This window comes from Apteryx mantelli, chromosome 15 (assembly GCF_036417845.1).
Source record: "Apteryx mantelli isolate bAptMan1 chromosome 15, bAptMan1.hap1, whole genome shotgun sequence".
Lineage (NCBI taxonomy): Eukaryota > Metazoa > Chordata > Aves > Apterygiformes > Apterygidae > Apteryx > Apteryx mantelli.
Window position 1 is genome coordinate 16403917 of NC_089992.1, and position 24525 is coordinate 16428441.

At 40.8% G+C, this 24525-nt stretch overlaps 1 protein-coding gene and 1 long non-coding RNA gene across 3 annotated transcripts; both read right to left on the bottom strand.

Moving 5' to 3' along the window:
• Positions 1-1456: 1456 nt before the first annotated feature.
• Positions 1457-10607, bottom strand: MNS1 (meiosis specific nuclear structural 1). The gene is made up of 9 exons (XM_013957246.2): positions 10547-10607; positions 9767-9894; positions 8302-8404; positions 7247-7476; positions 6244-6460; positions 6058-6165; positions 4488-4745; positions 3410-3535; positions 1457-1555 (listed from the first exon to the last, which is right to left on the bottom strand). Exons 1-9 carry the CDS (start codon positions 10547-10549, stop codon positions 1457-1459), a joined length of 1272 nt encoding a protein of 423 aa, XP_013812700.1. The 5' UTR covers positions 10550-10607.
• Positions 10608-15710: 5103 nt separating this feature from the next.
• Positions 15711-24235, bottom strand: LOC136993417 (uncharacterized). 2 transcript variants are annotated; one of them, XR_010885704.1, is made up of 5 exons: positions 23932-24235; positions 22678-22788; positions 18363-18498; positions 16358-16452; positions 15711-15852 (listed from the first exon to the last, which is right to left on the bottom strand). It is a non-coding gene; the product is annotated as an uncharacterized lncRNA (long non-coding RNA). The 2 variants fall into 2 exon arrangements; XR_010885703.1 differs by lacking the exon at positions 15711-15852 and having other exon boundaries at positions 16074-16452.
• Positions 24236-24525: the final 290 nt, after the last annotated feature.

Here is a 24525-nt window from a genome sequence, read left to right on the forward strand (position 1 = left end):
GTACCCCTTGTTAATTATACCTATATATCCCGCTAAATTCATTTTGTTGATTTTGCTTATGTTGAAATTGTTTAACTTGTAAAAGCCTTGCTAGCTTAAATTGTGTTGTAATATCCTCTGAAATCTAAATCTCTGCTGAAGTGGTACTGAAATTGTCCATTCTGTAGTGAGCAGACAAGCACAGAACATGCAAGGACTATTCCAACAAGTAAACTCTGTTACTGGTTTGTTCTGTTTCACTATTTAAAAACTGCCTTAGATAAGGTGATATTCAGGCCAAAGGGAAGGCTGTGTTTAATTTCAAAAAACTTCTCATTGCATCAGGAAGAAAGGAACCTATGATCCATTTGAGAAGAAAATGTCAGGTCCATTTTAAAATAAGTGTTTTGAAAATAACTGGTATTATCTGTTCTCTGCAACAGATCCCCTCCCCCCTGCCCCAGCTAATCAGACTGGCAATCTAGTTTAAGCATCAGCATCTCTTTTATAGAAGTGTTGATAATTTGCTTATACCCTGGCTGGCAAAAACATACGTGAGACTTGCCCCTCAATCTCAAATAGGATCCATAATTCAATATAGTTGTATTGTTTAAAATTGCTGCTTTATTTAGTCAAGATGAAAGGCTGGAATCTTTCCCTGGCCATCAGATACTGCTTAGGGATACATGGCTCTATTTTCACAGGTGCTGTATAGACATTGCCTCCTTAAAGACCTTGTAATGGTGTCTTCATAATCAAGAACTAGGTAAAAGTTTGAGTGTAGATGAGCTGAACATATTGTGTGTACATTAATGAACAAAAACTGTCCAAGTCTGTGCTGCTTGCTTGAATCTGTCATACCTCAGCTATTTCAATTGATTCCTCCCTCAGAGTAATTTAATAGGAACATGAAACATAAGTGACAGGTTTATCACTGAAAGAAGGGAATAAACAATGATTCTGACCTCAGAACGAAAACTGTTTGTACACTTAAGACCCTACTAGAAGCAAAGGAACATGACTAGCAGTGAAACAAGCAACTCGGACCTGCCATTTGAGATAAGACAATCTACATTTAGATTAGTATTTTAATAGTGTAATGGCAATGTAGATAAACCTTCAAATTAAAAATAAAAATAGTGCTTTAAGATAATCATATAGTCCCTACTGAGATAGACAGCTGAATTTACACTAGCTTAAGTTTCTGTAAAGTTACTGGAAAAAAACATTTTAAACATTGCTGCAGGACTAACTTCATTGTCTTACGTAAAGTGATAGAGAAATCTATAACAAATAGTTTATTGGTGAGGGGAAAAAAAAAATACAACATATACTTAAATAAAACTAGCTGCTCATCAGTTTAGAACTCTGGTCTTAAAATGGAGAAGGAACTTCTCACTGTTAACAGCAAATGGAAATTTTCATTAGAAACCAGATGACATCTAGTGACGAACCAGAGGATGAGATGGGGGAAATTTCAGTGCTCTGCTGAAAATGTATTGCCACTTCTCTTCTGATAAGCCAACCTGAATTCCTCACCAAGCATGTTAACGTCATCTTCATCTTTGAGTATTCCCTGAAATAAGGAGAAAGAAACACACATGAGAAGATTAAACAAAATACAGAGATTATTACGGATCCTTGAAATTTCCTGTGGAAGTGAATGTAATAGCTTGTATCCATGGTACTTAAGTGTTACCTTTAAAAACAAACTCTGTGACTGTTAAAATGTCAAGAATGACAGCCCTGAAACTCTTCATCAAAAATTCAACAGATGCATTTCTAATCAGTAGCTTTGGTGCTAACCTAGAACTATTTTTGTTCTTCAAGCAAATGATGGCGAGAAGCCAGAGAAGGTTCCAGCATTAGCACTATACAAAAGACAACATTCATCTGTATTCTGTTTCTAATAAAAGTGACTACAGTTGGCAGAGCACAGGTTTAGGCTTAGGAAAATCAAGTAACTGCATTAAGGAGGCATTGGCTGGGTTGGGGCTTTATCCCCACCTTTACCTGTGTTGAAATTAGTCCATGCAAATAAGCTATTTTGCAAATTAGCTGGTGTTGAACAACTTAATCAGAAACTGTGTTTTGGAAATGAGTGTTCTTTGGGGAAGGGAAGCAGTGGGACACAGGAATCACACATTTCCCTAGCTAAATCTCTAGCTGAAACTGTATTAATTTTAGAGCTAATGCTTAAGAAAAGAAAAAAGTTAACACCAGTACACAAAACATTGCTTAAATCTAACTGGAGTTGTCTGATGCAATTTAGATAATTTTTAAAAAAGCAACCTGTTTATTTTTGTAAAATGCATGATCCACAGAACATACCTTGCAGTCTTTAGAAAAAAGATTACAAATTGTATTTGTATCTGATGCTTCAGTGAGGTACAACTTTCCTATTTAACTATTTGGAGTGAAGTTCTGTGAAACATGATCACTCTATTCAGATGTCGTGTTGAAGTGGAGAAAAGAACAAACTAGAACATCAACACCATGCAACAGGTAGGAGCTCTGAAATAGCCAAAGCTTCCTCCAAAAGTAAATTCAAACCAGAAAATTATATCAAAATACTGCCAGTTTGAGTTATCTTTTAAATAATTACATTAGTAATTAAGCCTTTAAGTAATGACATTAAGTAGTTATATTAGGTTCTACATGACTCATTGAAAATTCAACTCCAAATTTTACAAATTCATATACCAAATTAGCATATCTAAATTTTAATAAAAATTATGCTTTGCACTGCTAAATTTACAATGTTTTTCAGTATGCAGAAAAGGAGAGTGTATTAAAATATCTGGTTAATTCCCTCCCTGCTGTAAATTCATTTTTACATTCCTAAAGCAGCTCTTTGTTCATTTGTGTACCATCAGGTGATACTGCTTCCATCTTTTTAACTTTCAAAAATGTAAGGATGAACGGTGAGCTCTGAAACTCTTCTGCAAGCACTGCAGTTTACTGCAGTGTCACAGAGAAGAGGCCTCGTTTCCATGGTCACAGAAGACTCAGAAGACAGGCGACATTATAAGAATCCGCTCCCAAAATCCCAACCCAGAAATTTAGTGCAAACAGCCTTTAAGATATAGCAGAGACCTTTTTAGCTGGGACAGAACTGCTTTAAAACTTACATTCCATATTCCAAAAACTTTGGATGTGCAAAGGGCTGTGTTGACACTTTGAGCATGTTCCATACAAGCCATTAGTACTGGAATATGGCCCCTTCAAAGCCCCCCGTACAGCAAGAGTTCTTTTTGTTCTTTGCTTCCCAAATCAAAAGAACAAAAGTGAGCACAGGGGAGGCTGACACAATAAGGACATCCACTGATTCCAGGTAATTTACATAGTATTGCAACTTCACCTTAAACTATCCAAGAGAAAACTGATTTGCAGAACAAACATTTAAAGCATTAAAATATAATTCACTTACTCTAGGAAGATAACCTAATAATTTAGATGCATGCTCCTTCAGGAGTTTCTGTCTCTCTTCTTCAACAATTACACGAATGTTTTCTTGTCTTCTCTCTTCTAACTGCCTTTCTTCAAGTTCACGTTCCTGCAATGAACAAGTTTTCATTACTGTTCAGTTTCAGTTCTGTGAATGTTCATTTTCACCACTATCTACATTAGTGTATATAGAAATTTTTCTTAGTGGAGTAAATTTTTGAACTTTCATTTCCTCTTCTGGGTCTGCAGTGTCTACAAGGAATTAACTAACTCCTGGTCACAGCAAATTCATTTGAAAAAGATGAAAAAATGGATGTCAAAAACAAAGCACTGTTTAAACAAGCCATGTTTAGTAACTAGAAAAAAAAAAATCTCAGACAAGAGGGAAGCCTCTGAAAAGCAAGACATGGGGCCAGTCTGTTATGTAAATGTTTACTCTCATATTAGAACCCCTTTTTAAAGATCAGTAAGTGAAGTTGTGATTCCAAGTCAATCTGTTTCTACCCTAATATTCTAACTCAGGAAAAACAGGCATGTATTCTCATGCTGATGACTAGAAATTGCAATTCACATTACACATATGATTTATACTCTAAAAAACAAGTCCACAAACTGCAAAATAGAATCTCATGACTTGTTCTTAGTTTACATGTGAGCATTTTCTTTCTCAGATGCTAATCCAAGAGACTTAATTTAGCAACTGAAATCAAGGCTGGGTTTTCCCCCTTCTCACATATTATCAGTGACAGAGCTGTACAACAGTTGCATTGCTGATCATATACCTCTTTAAGAGCTATTTGCAGAGCACATCATGTATACAGGGATGTACAGGTGTTACTGACTCTCGAGCAGAACAAAGTTAGCTCTAAAAAGACTTCTTTCTTGTCAGCAAACCAAACCACAGTCTTGCTCCCTGCTTTGTACATTCTCTGCAATTGCCCTGTCACCTTTCCCTAATTAACAGTAGCCTTTGTAATAGTTACTTAGGACAGGGAAAGTATTGACCTATTGAAACATCACAGCTCAGACTGAAGGCAAAAGTGAAAAATAACTTCTCTTACTTTATCTGCAAGAAACTGTTTGTGACGGTCTTCAATAAGTTTTTCCACAGCCCTTCTGTGTTCAAGCTGTTTCATTCTTCGTTTCTGAGCGTTCATCTGTTCGATACGATCATCCTCTGCAAATTTGGCTAACATCTCTTGTCTGAAGGCTTCCTCCTCTTCTTGCATAGCTTGTTGCACTATCTTCTTTAAAGCAAATTGCTCTTCATATGTTTGCCTTAAGTCTAGGCGTTGCCTTATTCTCTTTTCAATTTCAGCCTAAAAATGAAATTCAATAAAATACTATATATTGAAAAAAACTTTGGAAAAATTTTGATTACTGTCAGACAGTCCATTTGATTTGTTGTGGCATGAATTTACTGTATTCATTACATTCTAGCATAAATAAATGCAAACACTCTGTATTTGACAACAAAGTCTGAATTATTAACCAGTTTGGTCAAGTAACAAGTCTCTCAAAATTGTCAAAATTAAGTCCAGAACAAAAGGAGAATTATTATTTTTATGACTATGAAGTGAAACAAGAAGACAGTCCCTTGAACAGCTCTCTAAAAATAACAGTGTTAATGTACTTGAGTCTGTGTTACATTTTATTTGTTACCCATGGCAAGATAAGGAGAGGGCAGCATGTGGAAAAAAGCAAATGGACATGTGAAAAGCAAAGAGCTGATTAACCTGCTTAGGTTAAACCTGCACTTTAAAGTTACTGGCATTCTCCTTCATGAGATGAATAAATTTATAAAGGGGACCATAAGGGTCCCCTTCACCTTCGCTTCTCTTCCTGGTTGAAATAAAAACATAAATATATGTTAGGGACTGCAGAGGAAACTCATCAAAGGAGGGAATTTTCCCTCCCAAACTAAGTTACTTTACAAACTGCTTGTCTGACTAAGAACATTTAGGAAATAAAGGCTGTTGGAAACCTACACTTTTGCCAGAACAGGAAGTGGAAACAATTCAAATTCAGTTCATTTAAAACATCTAAAAATGTGTCAGCATTAAGCTTTTTGCTTTGAGACACCTTACAGACCACAGCAGGCTCAACAAAGTCCCTCAAAACCATCCCAAAGCCACCAGCAACACAGCAAACATAGCAAAATCTGAAATGTAAAAATGACACTAACCCATGAACAACCCTACCAGCATTACTAAAGGAAAAGTTTTGGAAATGGATGTTACTTGCCCCTTAAAGGGCATCCTAAGATGCAGATGGAAAAGCATCTGGGAGCCATAATTGGTTTATAAATTATATATTTTACTGCATTATACACTAGTACTATATATTTTTTCATCTAGACCAGCTCCATTGACCTGAGTCTTCTGCAGGAATTATTGCAAGGTTGCAATACTTGTCCTATCCATTCAGATTTTACCTTAACAGTTTATACACAGGTACTCATAATATACACATTACTTAGAAAAATCCTGGTATCTAACAAAAAGAATTACTTTTACTTCTGAAGTTTATATATACATATCCGACAGGAAAAGTCCAGGAAAAATTAAATGCCCTCCCCCCCCCTTTTTCTTTGATTCATACATATTACTTCAACTACCTGCCATCACTTACCATCTCCTTCTTCCTATCTATCTCAGCTTGTTCTTCCTGATACAGCTCTTGTCGTACTTGTTCCAGTTCTTCACGCTTCTGTTGTTCTCTTTCCAGACTCTCGGCAATCTATTACAAGAAGGAAGCATTTCTAAATGCAATATAAAAATACACAATATTTTTTCTATAAATTTCAATCTTTAATACCCTGCTTTGAAGTCTTTGTTTTTTCTCCTCATTTTCTCGAACTTTAGCCATCCGATCTTCTTCTCTTTGTCGTTGCATGTTAGCAAACTCCATGATTTTCCTATTTTCTTCTTCCATCTCTTCCCGTTTCCTTCTTCTCCAGATAGCTTGTTCTTTTTTAAATTCTTCAATATATGTCTGAGTTGTTCTCATTTTTTCTAACTTAAGCTGTTTTTCCCTATATAACAGTGGAAAAAAATAGAAGTGTTTAAATAGTTACTTCACATGTTGCAGTGGGAGATACTAAACAGACCATATGGTCATCATCAACAGTACATTCCAGAGATTAAGATTCAAATGACTCTCCTTGCCCCCTTAGGTGGAAATAACTTATTAATGTACCACCTGCAAAAGAAAATCTCATGTTGAACACCTTTACTCAGGAAGACAGACTGTTCACTGGTACTCACTACCACTATGCTCCATCAAAACAGGAAGAGGAGGAGGAAGGCAGCCCAATGGCTTTAAATAATAATAATAAAAAAAATTAATCAGCAGCTGTGTTCAGTTTAGAATCCCTTAACTTTTTTTTTTAATTTATACTCAACTCTCCATCCTTGCCTATGAACATCTCCTTTCCTATCCATGTCTATAATATAAGCATAAAAATCAGATCACAGAGAGGCAGGGACACAAGGCAAGATGGAAATGTCTGAGATGCAGTCATTTCCAGCATCATGGTCCCAAAGGAAGCACTCCTTGAAATAAGCTAAATTTCACATTTAGGGAAAAAGAACACAAGATTGTCTGAAATGGCAAGAATATTCTGGCTCTTAGACAGCAAAATTCATGCAAGTCAGTCTCTTGTTAATAAAACGTGGCTAAGAAACTTTCCTGAATAGAAACAATGTGTTAAAATGGGCCTTCGTCTGTAAAATAAATATAGACGATTTATTTTTTTATATAGAATTATATGAGGCTTTTGTTTTAAAACAATAAACAATAAAAATTCAAAGTAACTAACATTTGGTCTTCCTCATAGATCTTTCTTACGATTTCATCAATCATGAGTTTCTCTTTTAGAAACTCTTCATAAGCATCCTGCTTTTTCCTTTCTTGTTCCTCAAGCTGTTTCTCCAGTTCTTGCTGATATATTATCTTCTCTTTGTTTCGCCTCAGCTCTGCAGAACTTTCTTCTTTTATTACCCTTTCGTACTCTTCCTTCATTTTTTGGGCTATTTCAGCCTCACGTTTCTTAAAAAAAAAAAAAAAGAAAAAAGAAAAAAAGAAAAAAAAATTTCTATTTACTCCCATTAGTATAACTTGCAATGAACAACTGTAATGTAGAGAAAGTTATACTATACTACAAAAATAGGAAGAATGTTTTCTGCCTTAAGTATATATAATGCCTCAATACACATTCTATAAGTAGAACCCTGAATACCTAAACAACTTGAACAGAACTAACAGTACCTAAAGGAAGCTACGTATTACGCTACAACTAGGTAGAGCATTCATTGTGTAAGTGAAACTAGCTCACAGCAGCATGACAACTGGAATGTGGTTTAACTCTGTACGCCGTCTGCAATAAAAGTGTTTTCTTTATAGCAATTTTTTAAATTGAATTTTGTATAAACTTTAATAGGATCAGCTGCCTGATCATCAGTGTTATTCCACAAACAAAAGTTCACAATTCTTTTCTAGAGTTATTCAAATGAATATTTAATATAGCAATAACACTTCCAACAAGCTGCTTCCGAGGTAAGGATTCACCACAAGAAGCACTTCCTGCACAAAGGCAACTGTGTCTCACAATTTAACTTCAATAGATCATTACAGAACCAATGAAATAAAAACTATGTCCCTTCATACAGCTACTTTGATTGCACCAGAAAATGAGTCTTTTTCTCAAGGTTGTATATTACCAGCTAATTAGCCCTTCATAACAACAACAGATTTGTAACAACCCTTGAATTCTAAACCTAATGATATTTTAGAGAAAAAGACCATCAGCTTCAAAGGAGAGTTTCTCAGCACAGTTAGACAAAATGAGAACAAAATGGGAATGAAACTAATTACCATTTTCTCATATTGTATAGCTTCTTTTTCAGCAATCTGTGCAGCTCTTTCTTTATTCATATAGGCAGATTTTAGTTTTTTTTCTAACTCTCGAAGTTCAAGACTAGAAAAAAAGAAAGAAATTCATCCTATTACAAGAGGCAGGTACCTGTGGGGAAAAAAATTGATCCATCCCTGAAAGTGTATTGAGAAATCAAATCTCTCTACAGGTGAGCTGATGTGACGAAGTCCTCAAACAGAAAGAAAGAAAGTGACAGCCACTGAACAGCCAATTCAAAATTGAACTACAGATTCCAACTAATTTGAATTATAAATATTTGTAATTGACAAACATTTGTTACTGTACTTTGTCATGGATTCCATAGAAATGAACTACAGTATTAATCAATAATAAAGGTTTAGTAATGCTAGTGTTAACAGCTTACTAGGAAATTAAAGTTAGGTGCTCTTCAGCTATGCAGATAAACAGAGAGAGATGTCACACGTGTAACAGGATGAAAAGAAGGGAAACAAAGATTTGCACAAAAGATTTTTTAAAATATGTGCTGAATTTATGGCCCTGTTCAGAAAATTCCTTGAGGGAAATTCTGGCCCACATGAACAGAATGCAAAGTTAAATGAATGCTGACATAAGCCAGGCAGCCAAAGCGTCAGAGAATAACGTTTGTTTCATTGCATATGCTGGAGATCAGAGTCTTAGAATTTGCAGAGCCCGAGGCAACAGAAGGTACAGCGGTCAGGCAAGAAACAAGGGCTTGTATCAGAGATGCTTCGTTTAACAGTTACGTTATAAAAGACTATTTCCAAAACATTTTAATAGAAAACATAACCTGTTGGTAATCCAAAGTAATCACTGCAAAATAATCACTGAGGTCCTTTTTGCAACAACATATTCAATGCTAGTGGAAATAGATTCAATTAACGGATTCAATATAATCAGATAATGGATTCAATTCTTCTTTTGCTACAACGTTCATAGGGCCTAGCCCGTCTCCGTCTAACTCCGTCATCTCATTGTGTTCAAACGTTCAATGTCACACCTCCCTCGCCCTTCTTGCCTGCTTTGCATCCATCCCAACACTCTTCGCTTACACCTGGAGCATCCTCTCCAATCACAGTCTTTTCCTAACCACTTCTCAAAACCTACCTTTCCTATGTTTTTTCTGCAAAATCAAAAAAATCAAAGGTTGTTCTAAAAAAAGCCAGTACCTAAATACACATCTGATTTTAGTATACTAAACTTTCCCCTTTCTCTCCCTTGCTTGAAGATATCTGACACTGTAATCTTACGGTACCTGATACAAGGTTCAGTCCTAAGCGTGATCAAGAAAAATAAAAATGAGTGACAGGTACACAAGTGACTAAATGGTTTTAGAAAGAGAGTTTTCAAAGGCAGGATTGTTTTACAAAACCGGATGGTTATGCAGAAGTTAAAATAAGGTAGTTACATTTTTGAGAAAAATACCTGTTCTCTCTTACTTGTTGCCTCATCTTTTCATCTTTAAGCTTTTCATGGTTTAATCTCGCCAGTTCAGCTGCCAGCCTTTCTTCCTGCTCCAGCTGCAGCTCTCTCTGTTTTTTGTTCTCTTCTGCCTAATCAGAGCAAACAGTTCTCGTAACAGCTCGCCCCCAGACATCTGTACGCTCGTTTGCAAGCGGGCAAGCTGTAAGACTAAACACTTGCTAAATCATTAAAGGGGGGGGGGGGAAGAGACACCAAAATGACAGGAAAACTCCGCTCGGCACAAAGGGAGGTGACGCCCCCCTTCGCCCTAAGCAACCAGCCCGCGGTCCAGCAGCCGGAGCCGCGGGGCCCCGCCGGGGCCACCAGCCCGCCCCGCCCCGCCGCCGCCGCCTCACCCGCAGCGCCGCCGCCTCCAGCCGCCGCTCGCGCTCCGCCGCCTCCCGCAGCCGGGCGACTCGCCGCCGCCCCGCGCGCTCCTCCGCCTCCGGCAGCCCCGCGCGCTCCTCCGCCTCCGGCAGCCCCGCGTCCTGCCGCGCCCACGCCTGCGGCCGGCAAGGCAAAGCAGAGACGACCGGTGCCGCAGCGCCCCTCACCGTCCCGCCCGGCCCCGGCGCCCCCCTCCCGCTCCCGGCTCCCTCGCCACCCCTCGCCGTCCCGCCCGGCCCCGCCGCCCCCCTGCCGGTCCCGGCTCCCCCGCTGCCCCTCGTCGTCCCGCCCGGTCCCGGCCCCACCATCCCACACCATTCCGCCTCCGGTCCCGGCTCCCCCGCCACCCCTCACCATCCCGCCCGTCCCGGAGTCCGCGCCGCCGCCGCGCCTCGGGCCGCGCTGCCATGGCAACGAGTGGCGGCAGCCAAGCGGAAAGAAACGCAGGGGAGGTCGGATTATAACTTCCGGGTGAAACCCGCGGGGACGCTATGCTCTGATTGGCCGAGCGGGCGGCCCAGCATTAATCACGTGGCTGGAGAGGGGAGAGCGTCGCGCGCCGCCGCCGAGCAACAGCAGTGCCGGGCCCGCCCATCGTGGGGCTGCTACGGCCCCGCCCCCGCCCCGCCCCCGCCCCGCCCCGCCCGCGGGGCTGCTCGCGGCCGCAGGGCGCCGCCCCCGCCTTCGCCGCGCGCGCCAGGGAAACGGCCTCGTAGGGGGGCAAGGACGGCAGCGGCAACGTCGTTTCTCTTCCGAACTCCTCTATAAACAAGTAGCCGATGCTGTAATTTTCACACACGTGCATATATAACAGAATCGGGCACGACCTAATTGCCCAGAAGGGAAGAGAAGCCTCTGACCCTACGTCAGGCCGAGAGGACGCGGGAGGGAAACGAACTCAGCACAAGTGGGGCACAGGGAGCTGGAGGAAACAGGATTACCACCATGTCTTTAAAATCTATTAATTCAAGAACATTTCTTGAATTGTTACTTTAAGTGAAAGCGATTTCACTTTACTCATCTGTAACTGCAAAACGTAGGTGGCAGCATTTAATTACGAATTTCTCTCTTGTGTAGCCATTATGGTTGACTCTAAACAAGTAGGAGGGACTTAGTCACTGGAAAGAAAGCAGTAGACAGCACAGCAGTCTTGAACATCACCAAAATATACAATTCTGTATGATTCTGGTAAGGTTGCTTCATATATAGTATGCTTCATTCGAGCCTATGGGGGGGGGGAAGGAACAACCGCTTTTTCCACCAAAAGGCACATCTGACAGAGCACAGTGATTGCTCATCCTGGGAAATTTCTCCAGAGTGGCTTTGCTCCAGGAAGGATAACAACAGTGTGGCATCCCGTTCTCCAAATTGAATCTACCCACTTTTACCACTTCTCTCACCTTTATTTTCCTTTCTACACAATTCTATGAAACTAAACACATTAAAGCTGATGAGAAAAATGTTTTCCCACAATGCCTGAAAAAATTGTAAACTGTAGGAGACCACATCTTTAACTATATTGATGCAAGCAGAAAGAGTTAAAGCAGAAAAACATCCTTGACCTTCTCTCCTCCTTTTCTAGCAGTATTGCCTCCAGCTCTCTCTAAATTTCAGTGTTTCTTCAAAAACAGTCAAAGTAGTAAGTAATTGTCAGAAACCCATTTCTGCGATCCCCAGCTATTGACTTATAAAGAAAGAAGTTTTGAACTACCCTGGGACAGCCTTGGCCCTCAATGCTCAAAGTTTGTGGGGGAAGGGGAGCAAAAAAGGTGCAAAAGATACTTCTGCTCTCCCTTCTCCTGAGTAAACAGCTGTAAGTCCCATCAAAACCAAATGGGATTTTCTTTGTTACCAAAAGATAAAATCAGCTCCCCTCACCTCTGGAAACTACAGCAAATAACCTTCAAACATGCATACAGTTTTCATCTTTGCACATACAACTTCCTTGATGTGGAACAGCAAATCTCTAAAGAGAGAGAATGTGAGTGGGAGAATGAGTGAATGAAGATTTCAGTCTCCAGTGAAGCAAGGCATTCAGATAGAAAACCGGGAGTGAAATGCTTGAAAAAGATACATATATCAGAACCCAGTGCATCAGTTCACAAAGCACTTTTAAAATTAAGAAGTGGCTTGTATTTGCATGTTAGCACAGTATATGTGAATAGTGTTTCTTTCACAGAAGGGACAGAACACAGCAGTAATTTCCAGTAAGATCCCAAAGGGAAAATATTTCCAGGTTTCCAGTCCTCAGTGCCTCATTATTCTTTTATATCCCATATATTTCAGCTTTGCTGCAGTGTGTTTATAATACAAAGAAGAAAATAATGCAACTGGAGAACTCTTTTATCCTCATACCTTATGGCAGTTTGTGTTCAGAAGCTCTTACCTTTAATGCCCCGATAGCTTTCCTCAACATAAATTAAACCACAGGGACAATATAACAAATTTACTATGCATGCAGATTTCCAAAGAAAGGTAAGTAACCTTTCAGCATGTACAGTCACCTGGTGTAGGGAACAGGGAAGGGAAAATACTCCAGAAACCCTACAGAAATACCCATTTACCCATCCTTGCTCCCTTCATTAAATTAAATACTTAAGCACAGAGAACAATCATTTCCCCCTGCTTCAGATACAACAAGGGGTCTTGAGACCCACCAGGCTGCTCCAGGCTTTGCCCAGCCAGGTCTTTAAAACCTCCAGGGATGGGGACCACACAGCCTCTCTGGGCTCCTGTCCTCATAGGGATTTTTTTCCCCCTTATATCCCGTCAGAACCTCCCCCTGTGTCAATTTGTGACCATTGTCTCTCCCGCTCCCACCGCGAATCTCAGCAAAAAGCCTGGCCCTGCAGTCTCGGTAACATCCCTGTAGGCACTGGGGGGCTGCTGTTGGGTCCCTGACACCTCCCCTTCTTGAGGCTGAGCAAGCCCCATGCCCTCAGCCTCTCCTCACCGAGCCCGTGCTCCAGCCCCTGACCTCATGCTGAACTTGCTCCAGTTTATCAACATCTTTCTTATATTGGACTGGTCCAAAATTGGATGCAATATTCTAGATACAGTCTAACAAGTGGCAAGTAAAGAGGAGTAATGACTCCCCTCGACGGACTGGCTATGCTCTTGCACGCACAGCACCGATGCTGTTGGTCCCACCGCTGCCAGGACATGCGGCTCGCTCACGTGCCACAACCCCCATGGCCTTTTCAGCAGAGCTGCTCCCCACCAGTCCGACCCAGCCTGGCAGGCGGGGGACAGTCAGTCCCTTGTTGTGGGGGGGGGCTAGTCCACCCCCGGTGCAGGACAGTGCTGGTAAGGGTTCATGAGTTCCCTGCTGACCTGCACCTCCAGCCTGCCCAGGTCCCTCTGGATGGCAGCCCTGCCCTCGAGCGTTATAAACTGCATCTCCCCATTCAGTGTCGTCTGCAAACTTGCTGAGGGTGCAACTCTGTCTCCTCCTCCAGGTCATTCATAGAGACATTAAACAAGACAGGTGCCAGGATAGACCCCTGAGAAACTCTTATCACCCTCCAGGCAAAGTCTGAACCCTTTACTGCTATCCTTTGATCCTGAGGATCCAGTCAGGTTTCACGTATCTAGTCACTCCTGATTTGCTCTAGGTCTCCCTTGGCAGTGCCCACACGGGTGAGCAACAAAGGGTAACAGACTGAGGGCTGGATGAGCCTCAGCAGGCTTCGTAGCACTGAACCGGGTCCCCAGCACACAACGAACCTCCTGCGAGAGCACGTCTGGCTGAGGGACAGGAGCCTCTGCCCCCCACAGAAGGGGCTCTCCAGCCCTTCTTCTTGGTGCTAATGCTCAGCTCAGGCCCAGCTAGCTCGGGACCTTCCCTTAATGGTGCTTTGTAATTCTCTGTGCAAGAAACCTCACGGAAATCGAAGGGGTGAGAGTTCAGAAGGCTCAACAGCTCTGTGCCCTGGAAATGTTGGGGCAGAGTAGAGTTCATAACAGCAGAAAACTGTTACATGAAGCACCTGGGTAGTGCATCTGCACCAGAGAAAGCGTTTCTGTCCTAGAATATCCAGTTCTCTTCACCAGCATGGTCTTTATTAGGTGATCCACATCCGTGTGCGGGAAGTGCCTGCTTTCGCTACTCCTCCTGCCTGCGCTGTACTAGCAAGTTGCGTGTTCTGGCTGCTCCTAGCAGTGGCCTCTGTGGGAGGTTCTCATGTGGAAAGAAATCCTGCACTACACTGAAAATGAGCCTACCTTTTCCTTATGTCAAAAAGCAGATATCCTTGATTGCACCAATTGATTTCTCAGTTAAAGACCTAAGAATTTAACACTTAAAGAATAGAGTTGGATCTCTGACTTGAGCTCAGTCATTTGCTCAATACATATGAATAAACAGAATAAAAATGTACTATTTTTGCATCCAGCTAGGCCAGACTTCTTAAAGCCAAGTGTGTTTATAGGCAAGTTTTATTTCCATTATACAAATTAATGAAGTTTTTAGAATAACAGATAACAAAATGTCTCCCTTACTATAGTTTTGAAAGGAAAGAGCCCCAACTATATAATCAGCATCAAACTCCTGTTTCATTCAGTATTTCTTCTTGCAGCAGCCTGATTATAGGTTATGGTCATTCTCATTCCTTCCTCTTAATAGAACATTAAACACTCCCAAGGCCTGAAAAGATTCAGGTAACCAGCAGCCAACTGTAGAAGCGTAAGTAACCATAAACATAGTAAAACTCAGCAGTCCTTTCTCAGAGTTAACATAGCATATTAATAAACAATTCAGTTCTCAGTCTCAATATCACCACCTACTGATGAACTCACAGCAGAAATGAAGATTGCTGAGGAATGAGAATTTTGCTAATGAAAAAAAAAAAAGATGAAATGGAACATTAAAGGGAAAAAGATTCCCTTTATTTTAGGGGGTTAAATTTAAGGTGATGCACAAGCACACACCAGAAAAGGTTATTAAATGAAAATGGTGAAGCCATTTTGCAGGTTTACCTCTTTTTCTAGGGTGTTTTACCAGATGATCATAACATGTGACAGTGACAAATGCATTCCAGCTGAGATAAGATATGTGCTGACTTTGCAACATTATAAACCACTATTGGGGATAACGCAGCTTCTCTGTGAGGTAATTTGCCTTCTTCGGATGAAAAGATAAATGTGAATTTACAGGGAAGAGTCTGCAACATTTGAGCAGTGCTATTGATCTACTAAAGACCTAGATAAGTCACAGAGAAACTTGCTTTGCCTGATGTTAGTGATGGATGGGATAGCAGATCTAGCAGCTAAGAGGCTATCACTGTCAACAGAATCTTAGCACTAAGAATATATATATTTTTTAATTATCTTGCAGTAGTGGGGAGAATATGTTCCATGGTAGCAGTAGACAGAAGTGATCTCTTACTTATGATGTAAACTTATGACTGTAAACAAAAATATTACAAGGAACAAAAATATTCAGTTCTTCAAATACGTTCAACAAAAATACAGCTGTATTTGACAAGAAACTGTGGTTTTAATAAATATTTAGCTGCAGTATTGAGTTTTCAAAGAATAAAGAGAATTAATGGAGTGTCTCAGGCCAGAAAAGATGTTTGTGGCAAGGACATGAACGGAAATCAGTGTTTCAGGGGCACATGTTCTTTCCTTTGTTTTTGGGCTCCCATCTCTGCTCGGTCCTACCAGTGAAGAGTAAAAGCTGTGAGCTGTACACCTAAAAACTGACATAACTAAAATATTACACTGCATTTATATCTGCAGCACTGTATAGCATGCATTTTTGGGTAAATCAGTTCTTACCATTTCCTATTAATATTTATTACTGACATTTAAATTTATCAAGCACTCACCTACTATTCTGAGGATAAGAGAGACAGTTTTTAACAACTGAACACATAAATTTCAAAGATTTCAAATAATTTTACTCCACAGCAGTGACATTACATTCCATTATTTCTTAGACAGGGGGACTTTTGCTGGTTGGACATGAAATAGTTGTTTTTCTAGTTTAAAGGGCAGGAGAACACTGACTCCTTAGGTAGCTTGCAGAGAGGATCTTCAAGAATAAAAATTGTAGGATAGTGCAACTACACCTGATTCTGCTTCTGTGCAGGCAGATGGATCAGACAGTCCCTTCCAGGCTTATGTGTTGACAAAATCATTTTTCATCCAACAATCTCTTACCTCCACACAATCTTTGTCATTTCTTTGTTTCCACACTAGCAATGCCAGAAAACGTAAGTGCTTCTTGAAACATGCAGACCAAATTCATTTGGACTCTGTAAGACAAAGACGAGGAATCAGGCACTGTTTCTTCACTCACAGTATCAAACCTCTTTCCAGCCAGCACTCAGCCTAAAATTATCTGTTCAGGATTTGTTCGGGGTGAAGCCTTTGGCAGGTTCCTTTCACGCCTTCTTTGGGTGCTTCTGTTTCTCTGCAGTTTCTCTCCCATTCTTATTACTCCAAACAGTACTAAGTTCTTGGCTTCTGTGCCCCTCTCCAATTTTGTTTACGCAGCTTTGTAGTGTTTTAAGTGCCCTATATTTTGTATTGCTTCTTATTGTTTCCCTATTTTAATCTACAAAGCAGGTGAATTGCTTAGATATTTCCTGAATAAAAGACATCAATTACACCATCAACATCAACCAGTTTTTGTACAACATCCAACATAGGAGCGTGTTCCATTCAGTGAGCTGGGAAATGAGCTTTTATAGCATACAGAAAAGTCTGAGCTGTCTTGCCAACTGGCTGCCTGGCAAGTAGATCTGTTAGGGTTATGGAGCAGGGCATTTCTCTTGTGCATTTGGCACAGCCTTGCTAGCATTCAGTGATTAAAAAACAATTAGAAAGCCATGTCCACCATGCTCTTTTTAATCCAAATAGCAAGCACTGGGGAGAATCCAAGCTGCAACTACCAGGCACTCTGCTTTGCCTGCAATCTTTTTTTTTTAAGCAAATGTCCTAGATAGAGCAAATATATTTCTTCTGTATAAAGAATATTGTAAAATCACTACTATAATGACACTTCTGGTTTGTGCACCAAGAACTTTTCCCACTTAATCATATTAAAAAAACAACAACAAACAATCCCATACATTTAAACAGAAAAATTCAGATCACGTATTCTAGCAAAAGGACTGAATTCATTCTTAAGTAATGGAACAGCATTGAATTTTTAGTTAAGAATATAAATGTTTGTAAGCATGAAAGTTCTGCTTGCAAAAGCCATCCAAGAAAGCTGCATTTAGTTACTCAGATTTCTATATGTGAGCTCTGGTTTAATTATTTGTCAAGAAACGCACCTCAAAATAATAAGCCCCATTTGTAGCTTTTAATTTGGAAGCAGGAAGATTAAATACCAGACTCGCATATATCCTACTGCTTCTTTGTCTTTCCCGTGCTGCGTTTAGAGGTGGCATTTGAGTGATCAGCTGGCAACAAGTTCATCTGCAGAAGTGCTCAGCTGAAAGGGGCAAAGGGGAGCGACTGGGAGGGAAAACTGTCATTCCCCCCAACCCAACTTTCATTCTTCACCTGAGCCGCTTTTGATTGTGCCTTCAGCACTTTACCAGGTCATGGTTTCCTTTTGAATATTTTGTATACAATGCCATCAGAATGCCACATCTCTGGAAAGGAGATTCATCGTTTCTGAGACTGAACAAAACACTGAGAAAAAAATTGCCAAATATGAAACTTTACTCTTCATCTTCTCCCTACTGCAGGTGCCCCAGTAAAGTGTGCACCTAGTCAAGGGAGACTGCACATGCTTCCTGGACTGCCTGCTCTCTTGTAAGCTCCAAGTCCAGATGTTAGTACATTTTTTAACTTAAGCACAAAAGATAGCGCCAAGAAATACACTTAAAACAGAACTCCTTTCCTTCCTGCAAGATACTGACAAATACAATAACCCCAAAGAGTTCAGTTTAAGATTTGTGAATAATTAAAAAGCTGAGGAACTCCGAAGTGGAGCATAGCAGAGAGGGGAGAAAAAAGGTGGATGACGACATTTTGAGAGTTTAGCAACAGAGTATTTAACAAACGAGTCCGTAACCGTAACCTTAAGCTACAACATCACTAAACTAATAGAAAGGGCTTCTGAAAGGCAATAATAAAAAAACATGCATCAATCCCAGAAAGGGCTGAGAACGATGTGAAAGTAATTCTGCTGCCTAGGTCCATCTCTTACCCTGGCACTTAATCCTGCCAGTCTGCCTTGGAAGAGCCCAGAGCTGGCAAAGACTCTGCTTCCCTGCCCAACGCTAGGACATCTGGAGGAGTCCCTGGGCGTGTTTAGTAAATTCCCTGATGTTTTATTCAAAAGCCTGTAGAGAAAAGAAGAGTACACAATGGTTAATGATACATCTCACTGCTGGTAAAACAGCAATTTTAAACTCCAGAACAGCAAACTGGCAAATTGCCCTGGTTATTGCCAGGACTCTCTGGGACTGGCCCAAGTCCATGGTGAGGTCTGACTGTGGGGCATCAGTAGCCGCTTGCCCTCCAGACCGATCCAGCAGGCGAGACCCCTCGCGCCGGCCAGCTCTGCACCCCTGGTCCCACAGCCCAACAGCAGTGGTCACCCATCCTCAAAACCTGCACCGACTCTCCCATCCCTCGCTGGTCCCTTCCTCAGCCCACACGCCGAACGGAGCCCAACAGCAACTTGTCTGCACAGGAACCTTGGGCAACTTTTCCGCAAACAAGGGCATCCTCTCGCTCGGGCTTGTCTGCCCGCATCTGCATCTAGCGGCAACATGGGGAACTAATGATGTGCGTTGTTCCTCCTGAACAGGTGACAAGCAGACAGTAAACTAATTGACCTCTCTCAAATTATCATAATTATATTCCCATATACTCTCTTCTTAACTCTGCCCAGCATCCAGAAAGCTGAAAGCGCCTCCCCAGCGGGCAAGGGGGCAGGACGGGTTCAACCTTCCACAAACGGCTTCACCACAGGCCAGAGCCTCCCCTCTGCTTCGAGAAACGCTCCCGGGAGCCAAACTCGTACTCAGGACTGAGCCCATCTCAGTGCTCCATGCGGGTGCCGCCAAGGTTGGTCCTGGAGCCACCGCAATAAAGCAGCCTTTCTGTGCGCACGTGTGTGAAGGAGAAGACATAGCAACACCATAAATACTACACGTTTGGAACAAGACAGGAAGATGAGGCAGAAAGTCTTTCTCTCATTTCACTAAGAAGATTTCAGTTTGTCATATAGAATTGTAAAAAGGAAAAAAGATGAGATAACAAAAGGGCTTTCTCCAGTAAGAGACCATTCGCTTCCCATTTGATATATTAAGACAAGTTGCTTCTTGAAATCAGAAAACAGTGTACATACACTTACTGTAATGAGTAACTGTACAGTTTGTATACAAGGAATATGGTTTGCATTCCTTGTACAATAAGCAAAATGTTAGTACTTTTTGAAATAAACAATTACACTGAAATTATATTTCTACAATTTAGAAATCAAACCTAATCTAATTTGCTACAGCTGGACACCACCTGCAGAGCACTGTTTAAGTACTCTGAACATTACATACTTATCTTTTAAATATTGATAATGCCATTTTTCATTTATGTGACATGAAGTCCCACAGGGAATAATTATGCTAATAAACCTTAATGATTCTTGCAAATAAATGATCAAACAAAATTGCTACTGTTGATTTATATTAATGGATGCCTTTAGGAGGAGATTTGTCAGGATGTGCTGCTTCTTGAATCCCAATTCATCTTATTTAGCAGAAGAACGTACATAGTTTGTAAAATAGATTAAATGTTTAAAATATAATGTGTTCATGAAGTTTCGGCAGTTCATAATGTTCAAGTATCATCATCTTGCCTTATGGCAAATCTGCATTAAATGGCTTCTTTGTATACAACTTTCTTTAGCCCTTTCTTTTCCTTTTTCTGTCCTTTGGGGCTTAAAAAGTCCTTTTGAAGATCTTTTTCTTAACCTTTCTGTTACCCATGTAAGAAGTAGTGATCATTTTGTGGTCCTAGTGGATGAATACCACTGTCAAACAATTTTGTTTTCCCAGCAATGAGTCTAGAAACATTCTTGGTGCTTTTACAAGGTCACATCATCTGAAGTTCAGTGACTTAGGGAATTTTACAGGGTATGTGAAGATAAACTCAGACAATTTCTACTTTTCTGCTACTGTCTGATATACTGGAAATTTCCACCCCTCACCCATCTATGCTTTTGAAATTTTAACTAAGTTTATTTATAAAATTCCTTTTTATGTGGGCTTGCCTTTTAGCTAATACATATGTTTAAAAGCAATATCAATGTATTCCTGATTGTGGGGCAGGTGTTATCTTAGCAGTGTCACAGGAGAGGAAGTTGAGGAAATGAAAGACAGGAGAAGAAGCTTTAAGATTATGAATTTTAACTTTAGTGGGTCTAGAAGATGGGTATAAGCCCATGCTTTGTCTTTGTCCGTGTAAACCATGTACCTAGATGCTCATGGCTGTGGTGGAGCAGGGTGCGAACGAGGCAGGAGCCTGCTTTCTCCACCTGCAAAACACCTCTGCCCACTGGTGAGAGTTGTACAGCAGGCTTAATTCTTTGCCTGAACAACCTTAATAGATTGACTTCAGCAGGATGCGAGCAGAGCGAAGGCCTAAGATGTTCCTGCCTTCGAGGCAAATAATATAGTTAAGTAATCTCTAATTTGCTGGAACTTCCACCTACCTGGAGATTTTTAGCATTTTTTTCCCTTTTTACCTCCTACTGCTTGTCAGAAAGTTCAGTGTTTCAAAGAAGAGCTAAGTAGTCTACGATGCAAACATCTTTTTCCATAATGTAACCAGCTCCCATGAAACATGATATTGCATCCACAACAGGCTGGTGTTCCAAAGACTTGGCATGAACAAATTTTAATACTGCCTGGATAATGCAGTCATGAAATCCAGATGAAACACGGCACTAATTCACTCTCTGCAGAAGGGTACAAATGGCCAGAGTGCAGGGATGAAGGTACCTAAAAATGCTCCAGAATAAACTGATGGGTTTGCATTATTTCTTCAAAGAGAAGCATTTCTTGAAAGCCTATGAAGCAAGATTTTTCCTTTGCAAAGCAGACCTGGAAGCAATGGAAATTCCAAATACTGAAGGGCTGGAATATTCAGAGTAATTTTCTTACATTCTGTGGACTGACTCTAATTTGTCAATTCCGCTTTAAACACTGGTACTAAAGCCTTTCTTCTGAGATTCGGAGTGCCAGTCCTGCACACGGCAGGGAGTTTGCTTGTCCTGCATTTCTCTTGAACTAAGAGAAATGTGCAAAGTCTCTATTCCATTCTTCTCTTGCATGTGTGTTCTTTAATAGCTCTACAAGCAACTAAAGGGGGAACATATCTGAAAATGTAATTACCTTTTGTATGTGACAACAGCATGGAGACATTGAGCAATTAGCAGGATTGGACACAGAGTGAGGATTAGGTGTGCCGAAACTCTGGCTTTGTCTGTAATTTGCTGCATAGCGTTCAGAAAGCCATTTTATCTTACTGCTGTCCTGCATGTCTGCAGTGATACTTGTCATACTTACATAGCAGGACTATCATATGGATATAGTTTATTAGTTTATAACTGTACTGCACTTGAATGCGTATATCATTGCCTATTAAATGTGTTGAAATTCTTAATGGAGCTATCAGGACTTGCACTTCCCCAGCTGCATAATTGCCATTACTCTCATCAGCCTCTCTGCTCCTTTCCTGCTCATTACAAATCATAAAGTGAGACTGATCTCATGCGCAGACTGATACAAGTTTTCAGGGAGCAGATGATGGCCCTTTTTCTGGTGAGGTTCCCAAGGCAGTTTGGGCTCTCAGGTCACCCAGAGGAGAGGGAGGCACACCAGTCCCAGCCACGGGGTGCTGCACTGCAAGTCAGGAGCCTTAGTCCTGTCTCTGGTTCTCTGTGCCCCTGTTTTTCTACCACCAAAATGGGAGTAGTCATGCACCTGAATTTCAGTGTATAAAAACCACTGCATTTACATATGCACATATATAACTTCATACATAAATGAAGAGCCAGTAGAGACTTTAACGCTCAGATAATGCTCATGTGACATGTTGATGAGTGTCTGGGAACTGTGGATAAAAATCTGAATCTGGATTTGAAGTCAAAGGGATTTTGCCACTGGCTGAAATAGGGCCAGGATCTGACTCCCAGATTTATGCATGTCACTTTTGTGCTTTTAACATCAAATATTACTTTTCCATTTAATTGATAAGTAATAGTTTGCTGTCCCCAGATCTATTCAGATGCATACTACAAAGAGACAACTGCAGGTTACAAAAGCTCATTTTAGTATTTTCACAAACAGATGGATTATCTCTGTCCTCTTTCTGGTCTCAGTTTACCCATTTGGCAGCTCCTTCCCGTCCCACAGACACTTACTCTCCAAAGTGCTCTTTCAGGCATTCCTAGTTCCCAGCTTCAGGTTTTCTTGTTGCACAGCATTTTTCAGGCCTTGCCTTGCTTCATTTACCTGTGAGAACTCTTCCTCCTCTTCCTCTCCAAGGGGCGACTTCTCTCTCTGTGGGTCTGGAATGACATCTCTCACCAGGCTTCCCCAGGACCCGAGAGCTCTGTTGGGACTCTTTTACAGAATAAGCAAAAGGTGTGAACACCACTGTGTTTGTGGAAAGTATGTTAGCATCAGCCCTTGAAGAGAATTTTATACAACCCAATTCAGTTAAATAAGACGCTCTTCTCTTTGCCCCTCCAACACTGAGATCCTCTCTCTGCTTGATTTCATTTGGCCAGGGATGTTTGATCTGAGGTCATTTTTGGAATGATCAGTCAGTGTTTAAAAAGCATTTGATATTGAGCAGAGTTAAGTTGCCTGAATCAGTTTCAGTCTCTTGTTTGCCCTAGTTTCTACTATAGATTTTTGCTTCCTCCTTGGAGCAGCATGACAACCTTCTCTCCATAAACCAGGTGTACAGAGAGAGCAGTCACTGCTAAACTGCCTCATCTCTTCCTTCCAGGTTGTTTTAAAACATGGCAGCTCATTGAATCCCTCTGCTCCCTCACTGACTTCACACAATTTCCAGAAGCTGGTTGTTTATTTGAAATGCAGTCACCACTCCTTCTTCCACCACCTGGCCAGATATGTCTGCTTTTATATACTGTAGATGCTGTTCTAACTTTAGCTTACTTGTTCCTTAACAGTTTATGCAGTTTAGTTAAAATTTATGTACAACTTAGTTACATTTAGATAACATAATGTTCACTTATACTTCATTTTTATGAGTGTAAACTGAGATACCAAATGGATGTCACTCTCTCAGTTCACTAAGAATTCATATGCTTTCTTTAATGCTGATACAGTGGATTCTGTTTTTTAATACTCACCCATTTTATCCTGTGTCTTCTAAATAATTCATGTTTATTGATTATACTTACAAGTGACACTGCATTTTGACACCAGACTTCACTAGCAGCTGCATAAAACAAAATTATCTATCTGGACTCTTAAAACTCTTATCTAGACATGAAGATTCACTCTGCCTTCTAAATATTTCTCCTTTTTAGAATTGATGTCAAAGGAACAATTCACTCCTACCTACTTGTTATGTACAGTCCTCCAGGTAACTGGCACATTTGTATTTTATAGCAATTTTAGGGAGGAAGAAAGAGGAAAAACCTTTCTTAGGAATTTCAGTATTTCAAAATATGGTGCACAAAAAACCCTCTGATTTTCTTTGCCTTCCAGATAGCGTGTCAAGTGAACGCCTACCTTGTTTGGTTCCCAAGCTGGATTAGTAAATCGCAGGAAAGCACCTTGTTACTCTGTGCACGCCTGGGAAGTGAACGGTGCCCAGCTCAGTCCAGACCCAAGGTTTAGGAAGCAAGTACCCCTTGCCCAAGTCCTCTTCTGGACACCTCCAGCTTCTCTCTTACAGGACGGAGTTAAGGGGCTTCACAGCAGCTTGTTCCCAACAGTAAGCAGGAAAAAAACAAAGCAGAAACAGCATTATTCCAATGTGCTTTCAAAGAGGGACATGGGAGTTGAGACTATGAAGTGAGATGTCTAAAATTCTATGTGATCTCAAATAGTCCCAAATATCCAGCAGTCTTGGATGCAAAAGACCCACTTTCCATGTCCTGGACTGAATCAGGTGGTGAATTTGCTTCTCTGTCTCAAAAAGTTGTTGAATGGCACAAAATGGCACAAATCCTTCCCAGAATATGAATTCTTATTTTCTAGCCAGTCTTAGTCAGTGCTAAATGACTGTCAGTGTACAGACTCTACTAGGCTGTATTTAGTCTCAGATTTGAACCATTTAATTTAAGTTGATTTGAATAAAAACAGGAAAAAAAATCCCACAGA

Coding starts and splice junctions, on each gene's coding strand:
- MNS1 (XM_013957246.2), bottom strand. Junction 4,746..6,057: donor TAGATAGGAAGAAGGAGATG/GTAAGTGATGGC, acceptor TTTCATTTTTAG/GCTGAAATTGAAAAGAGAAT. Junction 1,556..3,409: donor TATTAGGTTATCTTCCTAGA/GTAAGTGAATTA, acceptor TCCTTATTTCAG/GGAATACTCAAAGATGAAGA.